Source organism: Amblyraja radiata, chromosome 32 (genome assembly GCF_010909765.2).
Source record: "Amblyraja radiata isolate CabotCenter1 chromosome 32, sAmbRad1.1.pri, whole genome shotgun sequence".
Taxonomy (NCBI): Eukaryota; Metazoa; Chordata; class Chondrichthyes; order Rajiformes; family Rajidae; genus Amblyraja; species Amblyraja radiata.
This window is the reverse complement of record NC_045987.1, coordinates 28,430,108-28,453,484: the sequence shown is the minus strand read 5'-3', so window position 1 is coordinate 28,453,484 and position 23,377 is coordinate 28,430,108. Positions and strand designations below refer to the sequence as shown.

General features: G+C 44.3%; 2 protein-coding genes across 2 annotated transcripts in view; both read left to right on the top strand.

The window, feature by feature from the left end:
• niban2 (niban apoptosis regulator 2) overlaps positions 1-9,727 on the top strand; it is a 187,633-nt gene extending 177,906 nt beyond the window's left edge. The window contains exons 13-14 of the mRNA XM_033048769.1: positions 4,096-4,207; positions 7,326-9,727. Coding sequence (XP_032904660.1) covers positions 4,096-4,207; positions 7,326-8,005 — 792 coding nt within the window. The 3' untranslated portion in view covers positions 8,006-9,727. The remainder of the gene's footprint in view (positions 1-4,095; positions 4,208-7,325) is intronic.
• A 5,144-nt stretch (positions 9,728-14,871) lies between these two features.
• nelfb (negative elongation factor complex member B) overlaps positions 14,872-23,377 on the top strand; it is a 32,469-nt gene continuing 23,963 nt past the window's right edge. Inside the window, exons 1-4 of the mRNA XM_033048770.1 lie at positions 14,872-15,026; positions 16,058-16,221; positions 19,871-19,970; positions 21,740-21,970. Of these exons, the coding sequence (XP_032904661.1) occupies positions 14,880-15,026; positions 16,058-16,221; positions 19,871-19,970; positions 21,740-21,970 (642 nt within the window). The 5' untranslated portion in view covers positions 14,872-14,879. The remainder of the gene's footprint in view (positions 15,027-16,057; positions 16,222-19,870; positions 19,971-21,739; positions 21,971-23,377) is intronic.

Here is a 23,377-nt window from a genome sequence, read left to right as displayed (position 1 = left end):
ACTTCCTCCTCTGGCAACTTGTTCCATACACCCACCACCCTTTGAGTGAGACAGTTACCCCTCGGATTCTTATTAAATATTTTCCCCTTCACTTGAGCCTATGTCCTCTGGTTCTCGATTTCCGCACTCTGGGCAAGGGACTCTGTGCATCTACCAGATCTATTCCTCTCATCATTTTGTACACCTCTATAAGATCATCCCTCATCCTCCGGTGCTCCAAGGAATAGAGACCCAGCCTCGTACATTTTCTCTTTCATGCTTGTCAATATCTTTCATATAACATGGTGCCCAGAACTGAACACAATATTCTAAACGTGGTCTCACAGTAGTGGTCAGTGCAGACTCGGTGGACCGAATGGCCTATTTCCACGCTGTATCTCTAAAGCAGGGGTCGGCAACCTTGTTCTGCTTAGGGGCCAGGACACATGTCTGTGAGCGGATGGCGGGCCACATCTATCACGTGTCCACATGGATCCCGCCCATTCGAGGACGCCACCCTGAGCACTGGCCCCTAGTTACGGGCGCTCATGAACATGACGTACGCACGGACCATTGCCTTGGCTCTGTCCTGAAGGCGGTAGCTCAAATACTCAGTCACTCGTCCCCGGCCTATTGACAACCCCGATCCCGACAGTGAAGCCTAGACACAGAAGGTGCTTTATGCAGGATGCAGTACAGCCAGAGCTCGGCCACGCTCGGCGCTGCTCGGTGGTTCCGCCATTGCGGCTGCCAGCGCAGGCCTCCTTACGTCCTTGCGTCAACGTGCCTGGGCGCCGTGGCCACGGGCCCGGGAGGTACTGGGAATGACGGAAGTCTGCGGGCCGGATAATTACGGGGAAAAAATACGCATGTGGGCCGGATGATTTTGGGTTACGGGCCGCATTTGGCCTGGGGGGGGGCGTAGGTTGCCGACCCCTGCTCTAAAGTCAAAAGTAAAGTCCAAAGTCATACAAGACGTTGGTGAGGCTGTATTTGGAGTATTGTGTTAGTTTTGTTCACCCTGCTAAAGGATGAATGTTATTCAGCTGGAAAGAGTGTAGAGAAGATTTACAAGGAGGTTGTAGGCTTGACGGCCTGAGCTATAGGGAGAGGTTGGGCAGGCTAGGTCTATATTCCTTCGAGTGCAGGAAGATGAGGGGTGATCTTATAGAGGTTTATAAGATCATGAGGGGAATATGCACAGTCATTTACCCCTATTAAGGGAATCAAGAACCAGAGAACATACAGTAGGTTTTAGGTGAGAGGGGAAAGATTTCATAGGAACCTGAGGGGAAACTTTTTTACAGAGGGTGGTGGGTATATGGAACTAGCTGCCAGAAGAGGTAGTTGAGGCAGGTACTATAACAACATTTAAAAGATGTTTGGACAGGTACATGAATAGGAAATGTTTAGTGGTCTATGCGACAAACACAGGGTAGTGGGATTAGTGTAGATGGAGCATCTTGGTGGACATGTTTAAGTTGGGCTGATGGGCCTGTTTCTAATCTGCATCGCTGTGACTCAATTATATTTGTGAGACATGATCTCGCATACACAAAGCCATGCTAACTATCCCTAATCAACTCTTGTCTTTGGAAATGCATCGCTATCTTGTAACTCACATCTCTTGTAATTTACCTACCACAGATGTTCAGCATACTCTGTAGTTTAGAATTCTCATTTTTTTTCTTTACAGCCATTCTTAAGTAAAGGTACAACATTCACCACCCTCCAGTCTACCTGCTACAGATTTATAGGCATATTAGATACCACATCAATAAAATAAAAATACAATCAATTATCTGTTATTATAACTAAGATAGTGGAAAAACCAAAGTACGTGGAGCATACACAGTTGTGCAAAGTCTGGAATGGTTCTGTTGTGAGGGGGTGTGGTTGGTATTGTGCAGGTGGTTGATGACAAGATGATGTTCTTGTACCTGGAGGCAGCATTGTTCAGGTTCCCAGCCCATCTTCCCGATGGGATCAATGAGATGACAGCGTGGCCAAGGTGGTGTGAGTCTTTGATGATATTGGCTGCCTTCTTGAGGCAGTGCATCATGTCAATCCCTTCGATGGTGGGCCAGTCAGTACCTGTGATGGATTGTGCAATGTTCCACAACTTTCTGCAGCCTCCATCCTGCTTGGGCTTGAATTTCAAAGCAGGCTATGATAGAAGTCAGACGGTTGTGGGGGAAGGATTATATTCAGGATGGAGGTCCTTGACCAATGGAGATCCGCAGAAGAAGAGTCCTGACCCGAAACATCACCTGTCCATGTTCTCCTGGGTTGCTCTCTGACCAGCTATGCTATTCCAGCACTTTGTGTCTTTTATTTGTTCATATTCTTCTATTCCCTACATGGGAAATGTTACCACCTCCCCCAGCTGCTTGTTCCAAGTACTTACCAAGCTTAAAAGAAAACGTCCAACACATCTCATTTAAACTTTCCCTTCCTCACCTTAAGAGCAATGCCCTCAAGCATTTAACATTTCCACCCTGGTGAAAAGACTGACGATCTACTTTATGTATTGCCTCTTATAATATTATGAACTATTTCAGAATTCCCATCTGCCTCTAATACACCGGCTATAACAAACTAATTTTGTCCAACCTCTACGTCCAACTGATCTATATCCTACTGTCATTTCAAATCCATTTTCACTGTCCACAACTGTGCCAATGTTTTTGTTGTCTGCAAACTTATTAATCAACCACCCTACATTTTAGTCCAAGTTATAGATAGAGTCATAGAGTCTTACAGTGTGGAAACAGACCCCCCGGCCTAACTTGCCCACACCAGCCAGCATCTACACTTGTCCCACCTGCCTGTGTTTGCCCCATATCTTTCTAAACCTATCCATATACCTGTGTAAATGTTTCTTAAACATTGCAATAGTACCTGCCTCAACTACCTCCTCCAACAGCTCGTTCCGTTCACCTACCACCCTTTGTGTGACAAAGTTACTGCTCAAGTTACTTTTAAATCATTCCCCCCACCCCCCCCTCACCTTCAACCTATGTCCTCTGGTTCTTGATTTGCCTACTCTGGGCAAAATGCAACACCTCACATTCTTCTGTATTAAATTCCATAAATCATTCCTCAGCCCACCTGCCCAATCAAGATCCTGCTGCAATTTCTGACAACCATCTTCACTATGTACAATACCACCCATTTTTGTGTCATCTGCAAACTTGCTTACCAGTCCATGTACTTTTTCAACCAATTCATTGATATAGATGAGAAACAGTAACGGGCCCAGCACCGAACCCTGAGTCACATCACTAGTCACTGGCCTCCATTCCGAAAAGCAACCTTCCACCATCACCCTCTGCTTCCTTCCATGAAGCCAATTTTCTATCCATTCAGCTACCTCTCCTTGAATCCCATGGGATCTAACCTTCCAGAGTAACCAACCATTGTCAAATACCTTACTGAAATCCATGTATACAATGTCTACAGATTTGATTTCTTCGACATTTTTGGTCACTTTCTCAAAAATACAATCAGATTCGTGAGACACAACCTCCCACGTACAAAACCACATTAACTATCCCTCATCAGATCTTGTCCATCTAAGTGCATGTATATCCTATCCCTCAAAATACTCTGGTAAATTTCTGACCACAGATGTTAAGCTCAATGGCCTGTAGTTCCCAACCTTTTCCCTGCAGCCCTTCTTGAAGAGAGGAACAACATTTGCCTCCCTCCCATCTTCTAGCACACCGCCTGTATTAAATGACGACTCATAAATCTCAGCGAGGGCTCCTGCAATTTCCTCTATAGCTTCCCACAGTGTCCTCAGATATATGTGGATATATCCTCGGATAGTTTCATCTATCACAGTCAATAGACATCCCAGCACTGATCTCTGCAGAACACCACAAGCCATAAACCTCCACTCAGAGAAACCCCTCCACACTTGCCCTCCCTCCACACGTGTCTTCTTTTTTGCATTTAATCTACCACAAGCCAATTTTTGCATTTAATCTACCAAATAACCATGGACCCATGTGCGTTCATTTATGATTCTTCCTAAAATGGCAGATATAATTAAGTTCAAACCAAGAGCTCCATATTTTCTGTGTAAAATTAATGTTTCTTTCATTCCCACAGACCCTACCTAAATTTCAAGAATTCATCTTTGAAGATTTTTCCAAATTTATTCTTGTTGATAATATTTTTGAAGAGGTGGTGCTCCAATCTGTCTGCAAAGACATAATGCTGGGTAAGACTCATCTTAAGGAAATATATAATGTATTATTTTGACTAGCTTTAAGTATGAGCAGAGCGTTGATGTTCTAAAGTCCTCTACCACCCTCTAACTTTACTGGATGTTTGTTTTGCAAGATAATCACAATCTATTGGCACTTTCATCAGTGCCCCTCACAGTTCATTTATCTTTAAAATTATATTTCAGCACAGACCTCAAAAGGTAGAGATTCAGTTCCACTGCTGACACATTTTTCACAGCAAACTTAGCGAAGAATGGAAGCAACAATTAACTTTCAATGATTGGGAATGTAATACCAAGCTGCCAACTTCAATGAGTTCAGAAAATCTCCTGCTCAGGAGAGCTTCGGTGTGTTTGGCAAATTTTAAAATATTGCCAAAATATTTCCTTCCAAGATTTTATAAAACAAAAGGATTTGAGAGACAGCACTGTGGCACAGCAGTAGAGCTGCTGCCCTCCAGCGCCAGAGAACCGGGTTCGATCCTGACTACGGGCGCTGTCTGTAAGGAATTAGTATATTCTCCCGTGATCACCTGGGTTTTCTCCGGGTGCTCCGGTTCCTCCCACACACCAAGAAGGTGGCTTAATTGGCTTCTGTAAATTGTCCCTAGTGCGTAGGATAGTGCTAGTGTATGCGGTGATCGCTGGTTGACGTGGACTCGGTGGGTTGAAGGGCCTGGTTCCGTGCTGTACCTCTAAAGTGTGAAGTCTGAAGGAAACTGAAATGACCAAGTACATTTCAAAACCAGTAATTAACTTCCATTTATAATGTACATTTTCATAATCCCAATGATTTTTTCACAATCAAAAATGAGGATTGAGTGCTTGGCATAAGGGGCAGTATCTTATTGAGCGTATAGACATTAGATAATAGACAATAGGTGCAGGAGTAGGCCATTCAGTCCTTCGAATCAGCACCGCCATTCAATGTGATCATGACTGATCATCCCCAATCAGTATCCCGTTCCTGCCTTCTCCCCATATCCCCTGACTCCGCTATCTTTAAGAGCCCTATCTAGCTCTCTCTTGAAAGTATCCAGAGAACCAGCCTCCACTGCCCTCTGAGGCAGAGAATTCTACAGACTCCCACTCTCTATGTGAAAAATAGTTTCCTCATCTACGTTCTAAATGGCTTACCCCTTATTCTTAAACTGTGGCCCCTGGTTCTGGACTCCCCAACATCGGGAACGTTTCCTGCCTGTAGCGTGTCCAAACCCTTAATAATTTTATATGTTTCAATAAGATCCCCTCTCGTCCTTATAAACTCCAGCGTATACAAGCCCAGCCGCTCCATTCTCTCAGCATATGACAGTCCCGCCATCCCGGGAATTAACCTTGAAAACCTACACTGCACTCCCTCAATAGTAAGAATGTCTTTCAGGGCCCCAATGAGATCACACCTGGAGTATTGTGTGCAGTTTGGGTCCCCTAATTTGAGGAAGGACATTCTTGCTATTGAGGAAGTGCAGCGTAGGTTTACAAGTTTAATTCCCGGGATGGTGGGACCGTCATGTGCTGAGAGAATGGAGCGCTGGGCTTGTATACGCTGGAGTTTAGAAGGACGAGAGGGGATCTTATTGAAACATATAAAATTATAAAGAGCAGGTTTTAACACCAAGGGTGGTGGATATATGGAACAAGCTGCCAGAGGAGGTGCTGGGACGGGTGCAGTCGCTGCATTTAAAAAGGATTTTGAACAGGTGTATGAAGAAGATAGGGAAAGAGGGATATGTAGACAAATGTAGGAAAATAGGATTAGCGTAGGTAGGTACTTGGTCAGCATGGATACATAGAAAATGAAACAGAAAATAGGTGCAGGAGGAGGCCATTCGGCCCTTTGAGCTAGCACCCCTGGGTGGAAAGGCCTGCTTCTGTGCTGTATATCTATCTTCGTCCATATACTTGTCCACATTTATTTTATATGTTCTTATTGTACCTACCTCAACTACCTCCTCTGGTAAATCAGTTCATATACCCACAGCCCTCTGTGTGGGAAAAGTTGCCCCTGATGTTCCTGTTAAATCTTTCCCCTCTCTTCTTAAACCGATGCCTTCTAGTTCTTAATCCCCTTACCCTGGGGATAAAACAATGCATTCACCCAATCTATTCCCCGAGTAAGCCAGTTCTGAAACCAAACGACCAAGTCACATTGGATTTCATGCATCTTAATTATGTCAATCAACCGTATAAACTTATCAAAATCCTTATCAATATCCACAGCCCTACCCTCAGAGATTACCTTTGTCACCTCCACAAAAAAATGCAATTGCGTTCATAAGATATGACCTGCTGTGGACAAAATCTTGCTGACCAGCCTTAATTAGCCCGTTCTCTTCCAAATGGAAGTATAGGACCAGCACACATTTGTAGTTTGGCATGTTTGTAGTTTGTATCCAATGTTGTCTACAGCATTCTGAACATTTTTTCAGTAGACATTGAACTGAACATCCTTTCAGTCTCAGTTCAATTTAATTTATTGTCATGCGGTGCAATATATTGTTTATTAGGTGCAGTGTAAAGGTTTTATTGCGTGCTAGCCAGTCAGCAGAAAGATTACCATCAAACCATTTACAGTGTATATAAACATGATAAGGGAATAACGTTTAGTGCATGGTAAATCCAGCAAAGTCCAGTCAAGGATAGTCTGGGGTCATTGCTTCAATATGGGTGGTCCCGGAAAAGTCGTTAGTGATATTTGCTCCTTGGAATTTGAATCCTTTTATACACAAAGCATTATCCTAAGCATTATCCAAATCATTATACACATTGATTATCCTAGGTAGACAAAAATGCTGGAGAAACTCAACGAGTGAGGCAGCATCTATGGAGAGAAGGAATAGACGACGTTTCGGGTCGAGGACCTTCTTCAGACTGATGTCGGGGAGGGGCAGGATAAAGAGAGGAAGAGGCGGAGACAGTAGGCGTGTGGGAGAGCTGGGAAGGGGGAGGGGAAGGAGGGAGAAAGCAAGGACTATCTGAAATTGGAGAAGTCAATGTTCATACCGCTGTGGTGTAAACTGCCCAATCGAAATATGAGGTGGGAACAGCATATTCCTGAGCTTTTGATTATAGTAATGATAATGTCATACTTTTTTTAATACACAATTCCTAGCTGTGAAGGAAGCAGCCGTGCAAAGAAAACACAACCTCTTCAGAGACAGCATTGTCATGTACGGCAGCGACCCCAACCTGCTCCTTCTCGGAGAAGCCCAAAATATCAACTGGAACAATGAGATGGCCAATGAAGAAAGCAGTGACCCAGCAAGTGGGTCTGAGAAACGGAGAAGGATGAAGCAAGTCGTGTCCATGATTCAGGATGACGGCATTTCGCGTCCTTATGAAGTTGACATGGCCACTAATATCAAACAAATAGCAGAGGTAGAGGAGGTTGGAAGCAGTGGCTCTTCAGAACCTTTAGTCAAGTCACCTGATAGTGTGAAAGAGATTCGCGACCTGTTAACAATAGGAAAAATTGAAACAACCGTACCAAATACAGCAGAGGATACATCCATGACCAATGGAATGGTTTGCAAGGATGAAATAGTGCCCGAGTCGAATCCTTCTGAAGAAACGGAGAATGAGCTGCCCCAGAATTGCCAAGAATCGGTGCAGTCCTCCCATGAGTGTGACCTCAGTCCTTCTGCTGCCGAGCACATAGAAAATAGACCCAGCTCATCAGTAATTGCTTTCAATGAAGTAAGTGATGAATCAAGCCAAGAGAAAGCTAATGTCTACCAACAAAAGGATTCTAGTGACAAAGAAACAGGAGAGGAAGTTTCATCAATACCTTAATTACTGAAATATTTGAATTTGGCTGCTGTTGGTACTGTGATGAATAATCAAACAATTTTGTGGCTTATTAGCCTAGAATGCATTTTTTTTCTGGTACATCAGTTAGAACAGAATACACTGAAACTCAGTAGGAAAGTGATCATTCTTTGACAGTAAGTTCAGGAATTCAGGAATCACCTATTGTTTCTGTTTGTATCTATGTGGAATTTCCTCACAGCATTGACAATCATGTACCATCTGTTTGAAAGTTCTGCAACACTTATTATCTCTATGTCCTCCTTATCTTCCCATTATTATGTTATTTTATCTTCTGGCACTTCAAATATTTACAAAAGATTTAGCTTTGATTTTTTTTTTTATCTCAATTTTTTTTAAATTAGTAATATTTTATTTTCATAGTCAGCAATGAAAGTGTACACATACGTCTCAGTCAACAATGTAAAATCACAATTCATTTCACCATGATATTCAAAGATGGATTCTCTTGACAGATGTCCAAACTGAGAAAGATGCTTCATATTGAGGTCAAATGGCTAATTGTTACTTAATGACAAGGTATTACACTTCTCTACAACGAATGAAACACAAAATAATAATTTTAAAGTGCTTATGGTTGTCAACTTTATTGAGAATGTTACATTTTCTAAATTATGACACATACTTATCAAAACCAGAAAACTTGACAAAAATATAATAACTGCTAGCTATTCCAAAGTACTTGAAACCGAAACACACATTTGAAACAATTAGTACGTACGTGCAATTAATAATATTACACTGTCCGTTTCATATCGTAAGATCCTTCAATAGTTGTTCAGCAATAACCAACAATCATCAGATTTATCTTACAAGATTGACCAGCTGGTTTGGAAGCCTTTTAAGTTCTATCTTACTCTGACAATTAATTAAATAATGCAAGACAAATAAATGTTTAAAGAAATTGCAAATCATCATTGAAAACCGCAGGAAATATTGCACAAATCTCTGGTTACATCTTTCTGAAGTAATCCTGGAAGTTTATTCCAAAGTTTAGAAACACATTTAAATTGTGCTATCTACACGATTATTCATTTTTCATGATATATGACTGGGGTAGATGTTCGCTTTCACTTATTGCTGCGTAGTTGAATATAACCAATACACCATCTGCTCTTTCATGCATGCAAATCTAGCCAGTGAATTTAGTCAATTAGTTTATATGTTGATATTGAGCAGAGCTAAGAATTATTGCTGGCTAGGGGCCTAAAGTATTGAACCTATTGCATTCTACCAATTGTGTGCCTTAATTTTTAGGCCAAATGTTACATGACCTACATGCTGCCAGGCTTATTGGAAAATTACTTTTATTTAAGAGAATTTTATTTCATATTATTTAGCTTGAATGCTTATTTAACTATTAAATATTGGTGGCCTGCTTGTAGTTAATGGTTCTTGGCATGGCCTTTTGTATGAAATTAAGTGGGATCTCTATTATATCATAGTTTTATGTTCAACAGATTTTACTGACTGAATAAGGAAAATGAATTGACATAATGAAAATGTATGATCTGATGTTTAAACAATCCCACTAGAGGCAGTTTCTTACTTAACACTCATTTAGTTCTTACTATTGAAGGGGTTTCAACTTGAGGGGTTTAAAAACATTACCGATAATCATGATGCTCAGAATATTTTGTCGCTTTTAACGAAGTATACATTTAATAAAGTTTTTATTGGGACCAATCTGTTTCTGTGTGCGTGTGATTATATACAGTTTTGCCTGCCTGCAATGCTCAGACACAGAATGATATGGAAGACTTTGTAAGTAATTTAGAGAGTGGGGTGGCACAGTGTTGCAGCGATAAGAGTTGCTACCTCACAGCACCAGAGACCCTGGTTCAAACCTGACTACGGGTGCAGTCTGTACGGAGTTTGTAGTTTTTTCCCTATGATCTTGTGGATTTTCTCTGGGTGCTCCGGTTTCCTTCCACACTCCAAAGACATAGTTTTATAGGTTAATTGGTTTTGGTAAAATTGTAAATTGCCTCTAGTGTGTAGGATAGTGCTAGTGTACGGGGGTGATCGCTGGTCGGCATGGACTCGGTGGGCCGAAGGGCCTGTTTCCATAGTGTATCTCTGAAGTCCAAAGAAAAGAGAGTGGATACGTTTCAGCAATTTCTACCTCGGGAGCTGGAACCAATGCAAGACCAGGTGGCCTTGGGATTTGTACCTTATCAGTGGACATATGGACAGAATCTGCATGAATTAGGATGCAGGAAATTACTTGCTTCATAGTTATTTGGACCCACTCCATAACTTTTTAGCTTTGTCTATGTACATGGGTCTAGAATCTACACAGACAAAAATCTCTGCCCATATATGTCCAAAAGAAAAGTGTGCAATATAAGTCATTCCTCATAATTGCAAAATTATACCTCTCTTGGTATCCAATGTAATTCAAACACTTGGTACATTTAGGATGAGAGAGAGCTAATTTCAATCCTGCATATTCTCACTAGGTGTCCACTGTCTTAACGTATCTTTCTAAAGGGTCCTGGCGCAAAATGCACTTATCCATGTTCTCCAGAGATGCTGCCAGACCTGTTGATTTATTCCAGCACTCTGTGTCTATTTTTGTGAACCATTATGTGCAGTTCCTTGTTTCTCCATAACTTTCAATGCACTCTGTGAGCATATCATGCCTCTTGAACTCTTTCATATTATAATGTGTCATGATACCTAGCACCAACTCCTTTTATTCAGAATATAAATTCAGCTCAACATAGGAAATTGTTTAATTGTAATTTGGCTCTACGAATTATATTTTACTTTTGTCATGATGCCATTGTGTTGTGTGCCCAAAATAAATGGTGTGAGGAATTCTATTTGTGCAATCTCTGACTCTGTAGGAATATAACTACAAGAAATAGTTTTAGTTTTTAAGATACAGCATGGAAATTAGCTCTTCAGCCCACTGAATCCACACCAACCATCCCATTATTCCATTTTCTCATCACTCCCTGCACACTAGAGACAATTTTACGAGACCAATTAGCATACAAACCCGCACATTTTTGGGATGTGGGGGGAAACCGGAGCGCCCAGTAGAAACCCCTGCTGTCACAGGGAGGAAGTGCAACCTCAACATAAACAGCACCCTGGGTCAGGATCGAACCTGGGACTCTGACGCTGTGAGGTGGCAGCTGTGCTGCCTCAGCAGTTGAAGCAAACCATTTTTGTATGTGATTAATAAACTGGAAATTGGGATAACTTGTGGGAATGTGGCAGGAAGCAGCTGCAGGAGGTAGTTCCAGATGGAAGGTGTAAAAGACAATAGAGTGATAATTATATTCTAATGTTGGACTAGGCGCACGATGATGAAGGAGAATCTTATTTTCAAAGCAGCAGTTTGTTCAAATTCTCAGGATGGCTCAGTGTTGTCACTGCAGGGACCTTGGGTAGTGCGTGCAGGTTTGTACATTCACCCCATGGGTTTCCTCTCACAGGGATGTGCTTGCGGGTTAATTGGCTGTTGAAACTGCATTAGTGCCGATTAATGGTAAAAAGAATCAATAGACAATAGGTGCAGGAGTAGGCCATTCGGCCCTTCGAGCCAGCACCGCCATTCAATGTGATCATGGATGATTATCCACAATCAGTACCCCGTTCCTGCCTTCTCCCCATATCCCCTGACTCCGCTATCTTTAAGAGCCCTATCTAGCTCTCTCTTGAAAGTATCCAGAGAACCGGCCTCAACCGCCCTCTGAGGCAGAGAATTCCACAGACACAATTCTGTGTGAAAAAGTGGTTCCTCATCTCCGTTCTAAATGGCTTACTCCTTATACTTAAACTGTGGCCCCTGGTTCTGGACTCCACCAACATCGGGAGCTTGTTTCCTGCCTCTAGCATGTCCAAACCCTTAATAATCTTATATGTTTCAATAAGATGCCCTCTCATCCTTCTAAATTCCAGAGTATACAAGCTCAGCCGCTCCATTCTCTCAGCATATGACAGTCTCGCCATCCCGGGAATTAACCTTGTAAACCTACGCTGCACTCCCTCAATAGAAAGAATGTCCTTCCTCAAACCCGGAGACCAAAACTGCAAATTATATTCCAGGTGTGGTCTCACTAGGGCCCTGTACAACTGCAGAAGGACCTCTTTGCTCCTGTACTCAACTCCTCTTGTTATGAAAGCTAACATGCCATTCGCTTTCTTCATTGCCTGCTGTACCTGCATGCTTACTTTCATTGACTGATGAACAAGGATCCTCAGATCCCGTTGTACTTCCCCTTCGCCCAACTTGACACCATTTAGATATTAATCTGCCTTCCTGTTTTTGCTACCAAAGTGGTTAACCTCACATTTATCCACATTAAACTGCATCTGCCATGCATCTGCCCACTCGCCCGAGCTGTCCAAGTCACCCTCCATTCTCGTAGCATCCTCCTCACAGTTCACACTGCCACCCAGCTTTGTGTCATCTGCTAATGTTACTTTGAATCCCTTCATCCAAATCATTGATGTATATTGTAAATATCTGCGGTCCCAGCACCGAGCCTTGCGGTACCCCACTAATCACTGCCTGCCATTCTGAAAGGGACCCGTTAATCCCTACTCTCTGTTTCCTGTCTGCGAACCAATTTTATATCCATGTCAGCACTCTACCCCCAATATCATGTGCCCTAATTTTGCCCACTAATCTCCTATGTGGGACCTTATCAAATGCTTTCTGAACGTCCAAGTACACTACATCCACTGGCTCCCCCTTGTCCATTTTCCTAGTTACATCTTAAAAAAACTCCAGATTAGTCAAGCATGATTTCCCCTTCGTAAATCCATGCTGACTTGGACCGATCCTGTTACTGCTATCAAAATGTGCCGCTATTTCATCTTTTATGATTGACTCCAGCAGCATCCTCACCACCAATGTCAGGCTAACTGGTCGATAATTCCCTGTTTTCTCCCGCCTTTCTTAAAAAGTGGGATAGCATTAGCTACCCTCCAATCCACAGGAACTGATCCAGAGTCTATAGAACATTGGAAAATTATCACCAATGCATCCACAATTTCTAGAGCCACTTCCTTAAGTACCCTGGGGTGCAGACCATCAGGCCCTCGGGATTTATCAGCCTTCAGTCCCATCAGTCTACCCAACACCATTTACTGCCTAATGTGGATTTCCTTCAGTTCCTCCGTCACCCCAGACCCTCTGGCTACTAGTACATCAGGAAGATTGTTTGTGTCCTCCTTAGTGAAGACGGATCCAAAGTACCTGTTCAACTCATTTCCTTGTTCCCCATAATAAATTCACCTTTTTCAGTCTTCAAGAGTCCAACTTTGGTCTTAACTAATTATTTCCTCGACATACCTAAAACTTTTCCTCCGTCGCATCCGTCTCCGTACCTTTTTCTATGGGAAGTCCACACCACCCAGTGATGACCCATTCTGGGAGGCGCTGTAATGGCAGCGGCCCCTGCAGTCCGTCTGCCTTTAAAAAATAAATGTGTGCCATTCAATGTAGTTTGCTGTGTTTTTTTAAATATTGTTTTTAACTGTGTATATGTGGGGGGGGGGGGGGACCTTTAAATCTCTTCCCTGCATGGGAGACCCAACCTTTTCCCTGTCGGGTCTCCGTTGTCGTTGGGGCCTAGCACCGTGGAGCGGCCTCCAGCCGGAACGACCTGGGGGCTCCAGTCGTGGAGCCTGCATAGCCTGAGGACTTACCATCGTGGGGCTGGCCGGCCTCAGAGCGTGGGGAGCTGTGGTGGCACGCAGCTGCGGCCGGACTTCGCAGCTTCGGAGGCTCCAGCTGCAGGCCTGTGGGCGGTGACATCGGGAGCTCGCGGGTCCCTGTTGGGAGACCGCTTTTCGGAGCTCCCGCGGCGGCAGCTTCTCCCGCCCACGTTGCGGGGCTGAGGGCGACCCAGAGCAGGGCCTGACATCGCCCGGCGCGGCTTTAACGGCCGCAGGACTTGACATCGCCTGTCGGGGGCTCCAACGTTAAGACCCAGACCAGGGCCTTACATCGCCGTCGCGGCTTTAATGGCCGCGGGACTTACCATCGCCCTCGGGGGCTTTAACATCGGGAGAGGATGGAGAGCAGGGGAGAGACAAGGCTTTGCCTTCGATCACAGTGAGGGGGAGATTCACTGTGATGGATGTCTGTGTGAATTGAGTTTGGTTGTGTGTCTTGTAAAATTGTTTCTTTTGTTGTATGGGTGCAGCAACCAAAGTTCCTAACGGAAAAAGAAAGTTCATTGTATTGTATTCTCCTGTCTCCACCGGTCCCCCTCCTCTTGAACTCCCCAAAACGGCCTTCTAACCTCTCTAGGCCTCTTTATTTCTAACTGCCGGCGTGACATCAACCATCTCAACTTTTCCACTCCCCTTACCTACTAAAACCTCACCCCCTCTGAACACACAGCCCCCCCCCACTCACTCTGCAGCAACCCTGACATTATAATCAACCCCGCCGACGAGGAAGAAGGATCTCGACACGAAACGTCACCCATTCCTTATCCCCAGTGATGCTGCCTGTCCCACTGAGTTGCTCCAGTATCTGCAGTTCCTTCCTACACATTGGGTCTCAGCGGATCAGGTCACAGCTCGCAGGTCATCTTGAGGCAGTGAGTGAGTCCATCAATGTCTGAGCGCGGCGGCGGCGGCGGCGGCTAAATGTGGGGAGGATGCAGCCCGGCCGGGCGGGCGGCAAGATGTGTGTCAGGCCGGGCCGGGCCCGTGACGGCGGCTGGAGATCACGGTCAGTGTCGGGGGGCCGGCACCGGGGGCGCGCGCGCTGTGACGGTGACGCGCGCGCTGTGGCGGTGACGCGCGCGCTGTGACGGGAGCGCGCACAATGGCGGTGACGCGCCCTGCGGCGGGAGCGCGCACAATGGCGGTGACGCGCCCTGCGGCGGGAGCGCGCCGAGGCGCCGCCATGTTCTCGGGGCTGCAGGAGCTCGGCATTGCGAGCGGGGACGAGCTGAAGGAGACGCTGACCAACTGTGCAGAGCCGCTCAAGGCCATCGACCAGTTCCAGGTGCGGGGCGGCGGCGAGGGTGAGGGGAGGGGAGGGGGGGGGGGATTGCAGTGCTGAAGCTGTGGTGAAGAGGGGGCAGGGTGGGTGGGTCGGATGTGGACTGTGCAGGGGGGGGGGAGAGAAGGGCCGGGAATAGGTTGGGGGCCGTGGGTGAGCAGCACCAGGGGAGCCCATGATTTGTCAATGTCGGGCTCTCTCCTCCTCCCCCCCCATCATCTATCTCTCTCCCCCCATCCTCTATCTCTCTCCCCCATCTTTTATCTCTCTCCCCCATCATCTGTCTCTCTCCCCCATCCTCTATCTCTCTCCCCCCATCCTCTCCCCCCATCCTCTCCCCCCATCCTCTATCCCCCCATCCTCTATCTCTCTCCCCCATCCTCTATCTCTCTCCCCCATCCTCTATCTCTCCCCCATCCTCTATCTCTCCCCCATCCTCTATCTCTCTCCCCCATCCTCTATCTCTCTCCCCCATCCTCTATCTCTCCCCCATCCTCTATCTCTCCCCCATCCTCTATCTCTCTCCCCCATCCTCTATCTCTCCCCATCATCTGTCTCTCTCCCCCCATCCTCTATCTCTCTCCCCCCATCCTCTATCCCCCCATCCTCTATCCCCCCATCCTCTATCTCTTTCCCCCCATCTATCTCTCTCCCCCATCCTCTATCTCTCTCCCCATCCTCTATCTCTCTCCCCCATCCTCTATCTCTCTCCCCATCATCTATCTCTCTCCCCCATCCTCTATCTCTCTCCCCATCATCTATCTCTCTCCCCCCATCCTCTATCTCTCTCCCCCATCCTCTATCTCTCTCCCCCCATCCTCTATCTCTCTCCCCCCACCCTCTCCCCCATTATCTCTCGCCCCCATACTCTATCTCTCCCCCCCCCATCCTCTATCTCTCTCCCCCACCCTCTACCTCTCTCCCCCCCCATCCCTACCCCCCTCTTCCTTCTCTCCTCTCACTCTCCTCCCCATCACCACCTCCCGTAATCCTTGTTCATTTTTGAACATTATTATCCCTTTCCAAACACTCAGATTGAAAATGGAATATTGCTGCCATCATTGCAGTCGGCTCTGCCTTTCCTCGACCTGCACAGCATTCCCCGGCTCGAATTCCACCAGTCTGTGTTTGATGAGTTACGAGATAAACTGCTGGATAAAGTTGCCACCATAGCATCAGAAGGAAAGGATGGTGACAGGTAAGTTACAGATCGCACGGGACTGGGGTGCAACCGCCATCACACACACATGTGGCAGAAGTGGGGACAGGACTCAATGTTGTACGGTACTAATGATGCAGGTGGGAGACAGGATGGGGTGATAAAGTGGATGGTGCTGATCATCGTGCCGATACTGCAGTTTGAGTTTAGTTTATTGTCACGTGTACTGAAGTACAGTGAAAAACTTTTTACCCATACATGATTACATTTGAGCTTTTCACAGTGTATAAATACATGATGAGGAAATAACGTTCAGTGCAAGGGAAAGCCAGCAAAGTCTGAACAAGGATAGTCCGAGGATCACCAATGAAGTAGATAGTACTTCAGTCTGAAGAAGGGTCTCAACCCGAAACATCACCCATTCCTTCTCTCCAGAGATGTTGCCTGACCCGCTGAGTTACTCCAGTATTTTGTGTCTACCTTCGAAGTAGATAGTAGTTCAGCACTGCTCTTTGGTTGTGGTAGGATGATTCAGTAGCCTGATAACAGCTGGGAAGAAACTGTCCCTGAATCTGGTGTGCGTTTTCACACGTCTATACCTTTTGCCTGATGGGAGAGGGGAGATGAGGGAGTGGCCAGGGTGCAAGTGTTTTTGATTATGTTGCTGGCCTTGCGAGGCAGCGTGGGGTATAAATGTAGTCAATGGAAGGGAGGTTCGTTTGTGTGATGGTCTAGGGTGTGTCTATAATTTGCTGCAATTTCTTGTAGACGGAGCTGTTCCCAAACCAAGCATAAGTAAAATGCTTTCTATATAGTGAGGATGTTCTTGGGAGGCCATCCAGTGAAGCTTGATGGGTGGAACTGAGAAGCAAGAAGAGGGTTAGCACTTTGAGGAGATTATACAGAAAAGTTAGAGGAGGAACTATAGAGGAAGATAGCTGCAATAATAACAGGGTTGTAATAATGAGGATTGAAACTTTCCAAGCATCAACTGGGACAGCCACAGTGCTAAGGAATTGTGTGGCATAGAATTTGCTCAGTCAATCAATATGTAGAGGGCCTAATTAGAGATGTGAAAACTCAATCTCTGCTTGGGAAATAAAGCCGGGCAAGCGACTGACTGGTTAGTGAGGGCACTTTGGGACCAGTGAGCATAATTCTATTAATTTTAAAATGGTTATAGATATAGATGGTCCAGAATGTTGAGACCTACATGGAGCAAGGCCAATTTTGACAGTATGGGACTGGAACTTTCCAAAGTTGATTGTGGGAGTTTTTTTGCAGTAAAAGGGGTGTCTGGCAAATGGAGGCATTTAAACGTAAGATTTGCAGAGATCCAGGCCAGCATTTACCTGTTAGAGTGAAGAACAAAACTGCCAGGATTAGGTAACACTGGGTTACAAGAGATACTGAGGCTCTTGGTCAAGAAAAAGGAGACATATGTCTGGTGCAGGCAGCTGGGATTGTGAATCCCTTGAGAGGTACACTCAAAGGCTGCAAGGAGAATCCTGGGAAGTATACAGATGGGCCTTACATCAGTGGTGGGTAAGCTAGTAGAGGAGATTGTGACAGGCCACACAAACATGGAAAGGTCCGACACACAAACAGGCCCTTCGGCCCACAATGTCTTTGCCAAACATGATGCCAAGACCGACTCCTATCTGCCTGCACATAATTCATGACCTTCCATTCCATGTCTATCCAAAAGTATCTTAAACGCCATTATCGCACCAACAGCCCGGCAGCGAGTTGCAGATACCAACCACCCTCTGTGCAAAAGAAAATACTTGCCTTGCACAGCTCCTTTAAACTTTGCCCATCTCACCTTGGCTACATGCATTTGGAAAGGGAAAGACTGATTAGGGATAGAAGCGAGGCTTTATGCATGAGAAATTGAGTCTCACCAATTTGAGGTTTTTGAAGAGGTGACAAAAAGAATTGATGAGGGTGGTGCGGTAGATATTGTCTATATGGACTATAGCAAGACCTTTGTCAAGGTGCTGCATGATAGGCTGGTCTGGAAGGTTAGATTCAAGAGACATTTATTGTCACATGCACCAATTGGTACAGTGAAATTTTGGGTCACCATACAGCCATACGAAAAAAAAGGAACACAGAACACGATAGTCTTTAACATAAACATCGCCACACAGTGGAATCAAAGTTTCCCACTGTGTGGGAAGGCCCAAAGTCAGTCATCCTCCTCTTTGATGTTCACCCGTGGTCGGGGCCTATCGAGGCCTCCGCAGTCGCCGCTATGGGCGGCCCGATGTTTAGGCCCTCTCGCCGGGATGATGGAACTCCGACGTCGGAACGGAAGAACTCCCTCAGCAGCTTAGACTTCCGAATCGGCCACTTCTTACCGGAGACGGCGGCTCCAAGAGTAGATCAGTGGAGCAAAATGCTATCACATTGAGAATGGTGAAAGTACCTTTTAAAGTTGTTGCCGTGTCAAACATTGGTGTAGTGGTTTGAGTATTCCTAACTGATTGTTATATTCCATATATTTTTCAGAATTGTCAACGTGCTTCTATGTTTCTATCATAGCTTAGACGATTGTCATTGAATTATATTATACTGAAACAGGCCCTTCAGCCCAAATCGCTAATTCTGACCAAGATGCCCCATTTAATCTAATCCAATTTGACTAGGTTGGTCCATATCCCTCTAAACATGTCCATATACCTGTCCAATTGTCTTTTAAATGTTGTTGTACCTGCCTCATCTACTTTCTCTGACAGCTAAGGAAGATGCACCCCAGGTTCCTTTTAAACCTTCCCCTATCGCCTCCACTTCTAGATTCCCCTACCTTGTGATAAAGATTGTGTATTCACTCTATATCTATTCCACATTTTATACACCTCTATAAAATCATCCCTGGGTCTCCTGCACTCCAAGCAATGAAGTCCTACCCTGCTCAACATATTGAAAGTCTATATTTTGAAATGTGTTAAGTATTTTTAATTTTAAAAGAATTCAGTAAAATGTGGTGAAATCATCGATTTATTGGAAGGAAAAGGTGTGTCAGGATTTAAAAATATTAAAATGGAGTAAGATCTTAACATAAAGGTTGGTTAATTGAAAAAAAACAACATAAGTGAGCCACTATGTATTAGAAAAATGACATTTTCCAAATTGCATACAATTTGTCAAATCAAATAAGTGCTTCATTAACAGCAATGAAGTTCAGGTGAATTGTAAAATGAAAGGGCTTTGAGCTTTTTTTAAATTTTAGGTTAAGTTAGGAATTACATTTTGAGGCAGGACTTCACAAAGTTTTAATTGGTTAAAAGCAAAGACTTCATACCCTGATTAAAAATTGTTTATAAATGTATAGAGGTTAGTCCTTAATTCAGGTAGTTGCTCATTGGGCTTTCTCCTTTTAACACTATTAAAATTCTGCTGGTGCAAGGTGAAATTGAAAAGTACCTGGAATAGTGTGTGTGTGTCATCTGGGACTTCACACGTTGCATGTGTAATTGTTTTTTTTTATATAGTTTCACACAAAGCTCACTTTTGTGCGTTTGTCTATCTTCACTTTTGTGCACATGGGTAGTATAATTCTACTGGTCTATTTTGTTTTGTTCTTGACTCACCATGTAAAGCGACTTTGAGTCCTTGAAAAGCGCTATACAAATAAAATGTATTATTATTATTATTACTAATATTTTCTGATCATTTTCCCTAGGTACAAGAAGCTGGAAGATCTGCTGGGGAAATGTTTTCCATTGGTTAAAGTCCCCTCGATACAACCCGTTGTAATGTGTGTGATGAAGCACTTGCCCAAGGTCAGAATAGTTACAGAAAATGACAACTTGTTATTTAACTCAAATTTGAGCTCGAGGGTCTTTAGAGTCACAGTCACACAGCTCCAAAAGAGGTCCTGCCGCCTACAATATCAAAACCGATCATTGAGTTGTACAGCACGGAAACAGGCTCCTCGACCCAGCTTGTCCATGCCAATCAAGCTGGTCCCATTTGCGTGCGTTTGGCCCATATCCCTCAAAATCTTCCCATCCATCTACTTGTTCAAATGTCTTTTAACTGTTGTTGCCTCAACTACCTCCTCTGGAGGTTCCATATACCCACCTGAGTGAAAAAGTTGCCTCTCAGGTTACTATTAAATCTTTCCCCTCTCAGCTTAAACTTATGTCTGTTGTTTCTTGATTCCTCTTCCCAGGATTTTAAAAAACTGTACATTCACCCTATCTTCAATTCAAATTCAATATTCAATTCAATATTTATTCCATGTCATTTGAACCTCAGTGAGGCTCAAACGAAACTCCGTTTCTACAGCCATACAAATCCTTTTGTGGTTTTCTACATCCCTACAAGATCACCCCTTTGCCTCATGGGTTCCAAAATGAACTCCTAGCATGCCCAACCTTTCCCCATAGCTCAGGTCCTCGAGTCTTGGCAAAACGTGCAGAAACTTGAAAGTGCGCATCGTCAGACTCGGGATCAACTTTGTTCAGCTTCTGAACGGTCTTTCCTTAAGCAATGGTACTGTCCGATTCACCTCTACCCAATTGTGTACACAGGACTCCTTTAGCCATTCCTCAGCCTGTTACCCCAACAGATCCTGCTGTAATATCTGATAACCATCTTCAATATCTACGATATCACCTACTTTACTGTCATCTCCAAACTCACTAATCATGCCTTGTTCATTCTCATCTATTAATACCCTTCCTATATCCTGGGATAGATTCCATCTGTCACTGAGGATCTTAACGTATTTCAAGATACCCAACACTATTACCTTAATATTGAGATCCATGAGAATATGAAAATAGCCCTCCCTAATGTCCTCATCATCCAGTTAGACATTTTGGCCGGCGTGGGTATATTGGGCTGTAGCGTCTGTGAGTCCTCCTTCCTACACTGTCTCCTTAGCCCCACATTCATCTGGCCTTTCATACTATTCCCATAAACATAGGCAAATGGCACTGAAAGTAACCCAGAGCTTGCAACCTTGGAGTTCCTGCTCTTTCATTATGACCTTGCTCCCTTCACATTGGTCTTTTTATCTATATCATTGATACCAAGGTGATCTTGACTTTCGGTTTTAGTTTAGAGATACAGCGTGGAAACAGGCCCTTCGGTCCACCGGGTCCGCGCCGACCAGCGATCCCCGCATATTAACACTATCCTGCACACACTAGGGACAATTTTTACATTTACCAAGCCAATTAACGAACAAACCTGTACATCTTTGGAATGTGGGAGGAAACCGAAGATCTCGGAGAAAACCCACGCAGGTCATGGGGACAACGTACAAACTCCATACAGACAGCACCCGTGGTCGGGATCGAACCCGGGTCTCCAGCGCGGCATTCGCCGTAACGCAGCAACTCTACCGCTGTGCCACCGTGCAGTATTTTGTTTCCTAATTATTGTCAAGTTATGAATACACTCTTCAAACTAATGTTTGAAAGAATGATTGGCGGGAAGGATGTTGGCCATCCATGCTGGATACCCAGAATTCATCCCCCTAGTTTATCCAATGCTTGCCTTTCTTTTCCATAACAATCCTGCCTTGCATTCTTTGCTCTAGGTGCCGGAAGAAAAGCTAAAGCTAGTAATGGCAGATAAGGAACTCTACAAGATATGTGCCACAGAGGTCAAACGTCAGATCTGGCAGGATAACCAGGCTTTATTTGGAGATGAAGTCTCCCCATTGTTGAAACAGTACATAATTGAGAAAGAAAACGCACTCTTCAGCAGTGAACTCTCCGTCCTGCATAACTTCTTCTCGGCATCCCCCAAAACAAGACGCCAGGGAGAGGTACAGATTACAATAACATTATCAATACTTCTAGAAAAGTTTACAATTGTGTACTAGCCATTTAAAGTTCTTGGCAACATAGAAGGAATACATTTCAGTGGCAAGCATAATTTTGTCCATTAGCAGACAGTGTAAGTCTTTGCATATGTCTTTCATTGTTCTCAAATTGCAATTCCTGTCATTAATAAATATCCTGGAATATAGTTTGTACATGTGGAATATGGCATAATCTTTTAAATTGCATGTTTTTGTAGTACAAGAATGAATATTTGCATCCACCTTCAGCCCATCAGTGGTGACATACAGTACACACAAACCAATAACAGCTTAGTGCCCTAGTTACACATTCTGGACTGAATATGGGCAAAGAAACTTTAATTTCACAGAGGAGAGTAAAGTTACTCTTTCAGACCAAGGTCACATTTGTGGCATAGCAGACTGGAGAGGGTTAACGCGCGGGGAAGATTTACAAAGATATTGTCTGGATTTGAGGTCCTCAGCTATGTGGAGGGGTTGGGCAGGCTAGGACTTTATTCCCTGGAGGACTGGGAGGTGATCTTATAGAGGTGCATAAAATCATGAGGGAATAGATAGTGTGAATGCATAATTTTATTCCCAGGGTAGGGGAATTAAGAACTAGAATGCATAAGTTTAAGGTGAGAGGGAAAAGTTTTAATAGGAACCGAATGGTCGTGAGTATATGGAAGGAGCTACAGGGGAGGTAGTTGAGACGGATACCATAACAACATTTAAAAGATATTTGGACAAGTGCATGAATAGGCATGGTTTATGGGCCAAATGCGGGCAGCTGAGACTAGTGTAGTTGAGGCTTCATGGTCTGTGTGGGCACGTTGGGTCGAAGGGCCTGTTGCCGTGATATATGACTATAAAGTCTAGATAGTCTGAGTTCACTTGAAATGTGAATGCTTTATTGCACATTTCATCATCGTCAATGTGCTGGGTGACCCCTATGTGACGTGATTGAGATCTTTTAAAATTATGAATATTCCAATGCTGTTGAAGATTCCATTTATGGAGAAAAATAAAATTATTAACTTAAAAAAAAAATGTGCTAAGTAATCTAATGGGAAGGTAGACAAAAGTACTGGGGAAACTCAGCGGGTGCAGCAGCATCTATGGAGCGAAGGAAATATCAAAGGAGACAAAAGTATCTAGTGGAATCTAATGGGAAATTATTTTCCCGCTATGTGTTGAAATGTGCAACCCTTTCATAAGGAATGGTAGATTTGAATAGCATGGATAACAGGCAAGGGGAAGGAGGAGCTGCTGTATGGAGCCAATGGAAAATGATGAAAATCCTAAACGAATAGCTGCTTGTTAATATTCACGAGGAGAATGACATGAAGGCTGGAGGGTTAAGGGAGGAACACAATGATATTCTAGAGC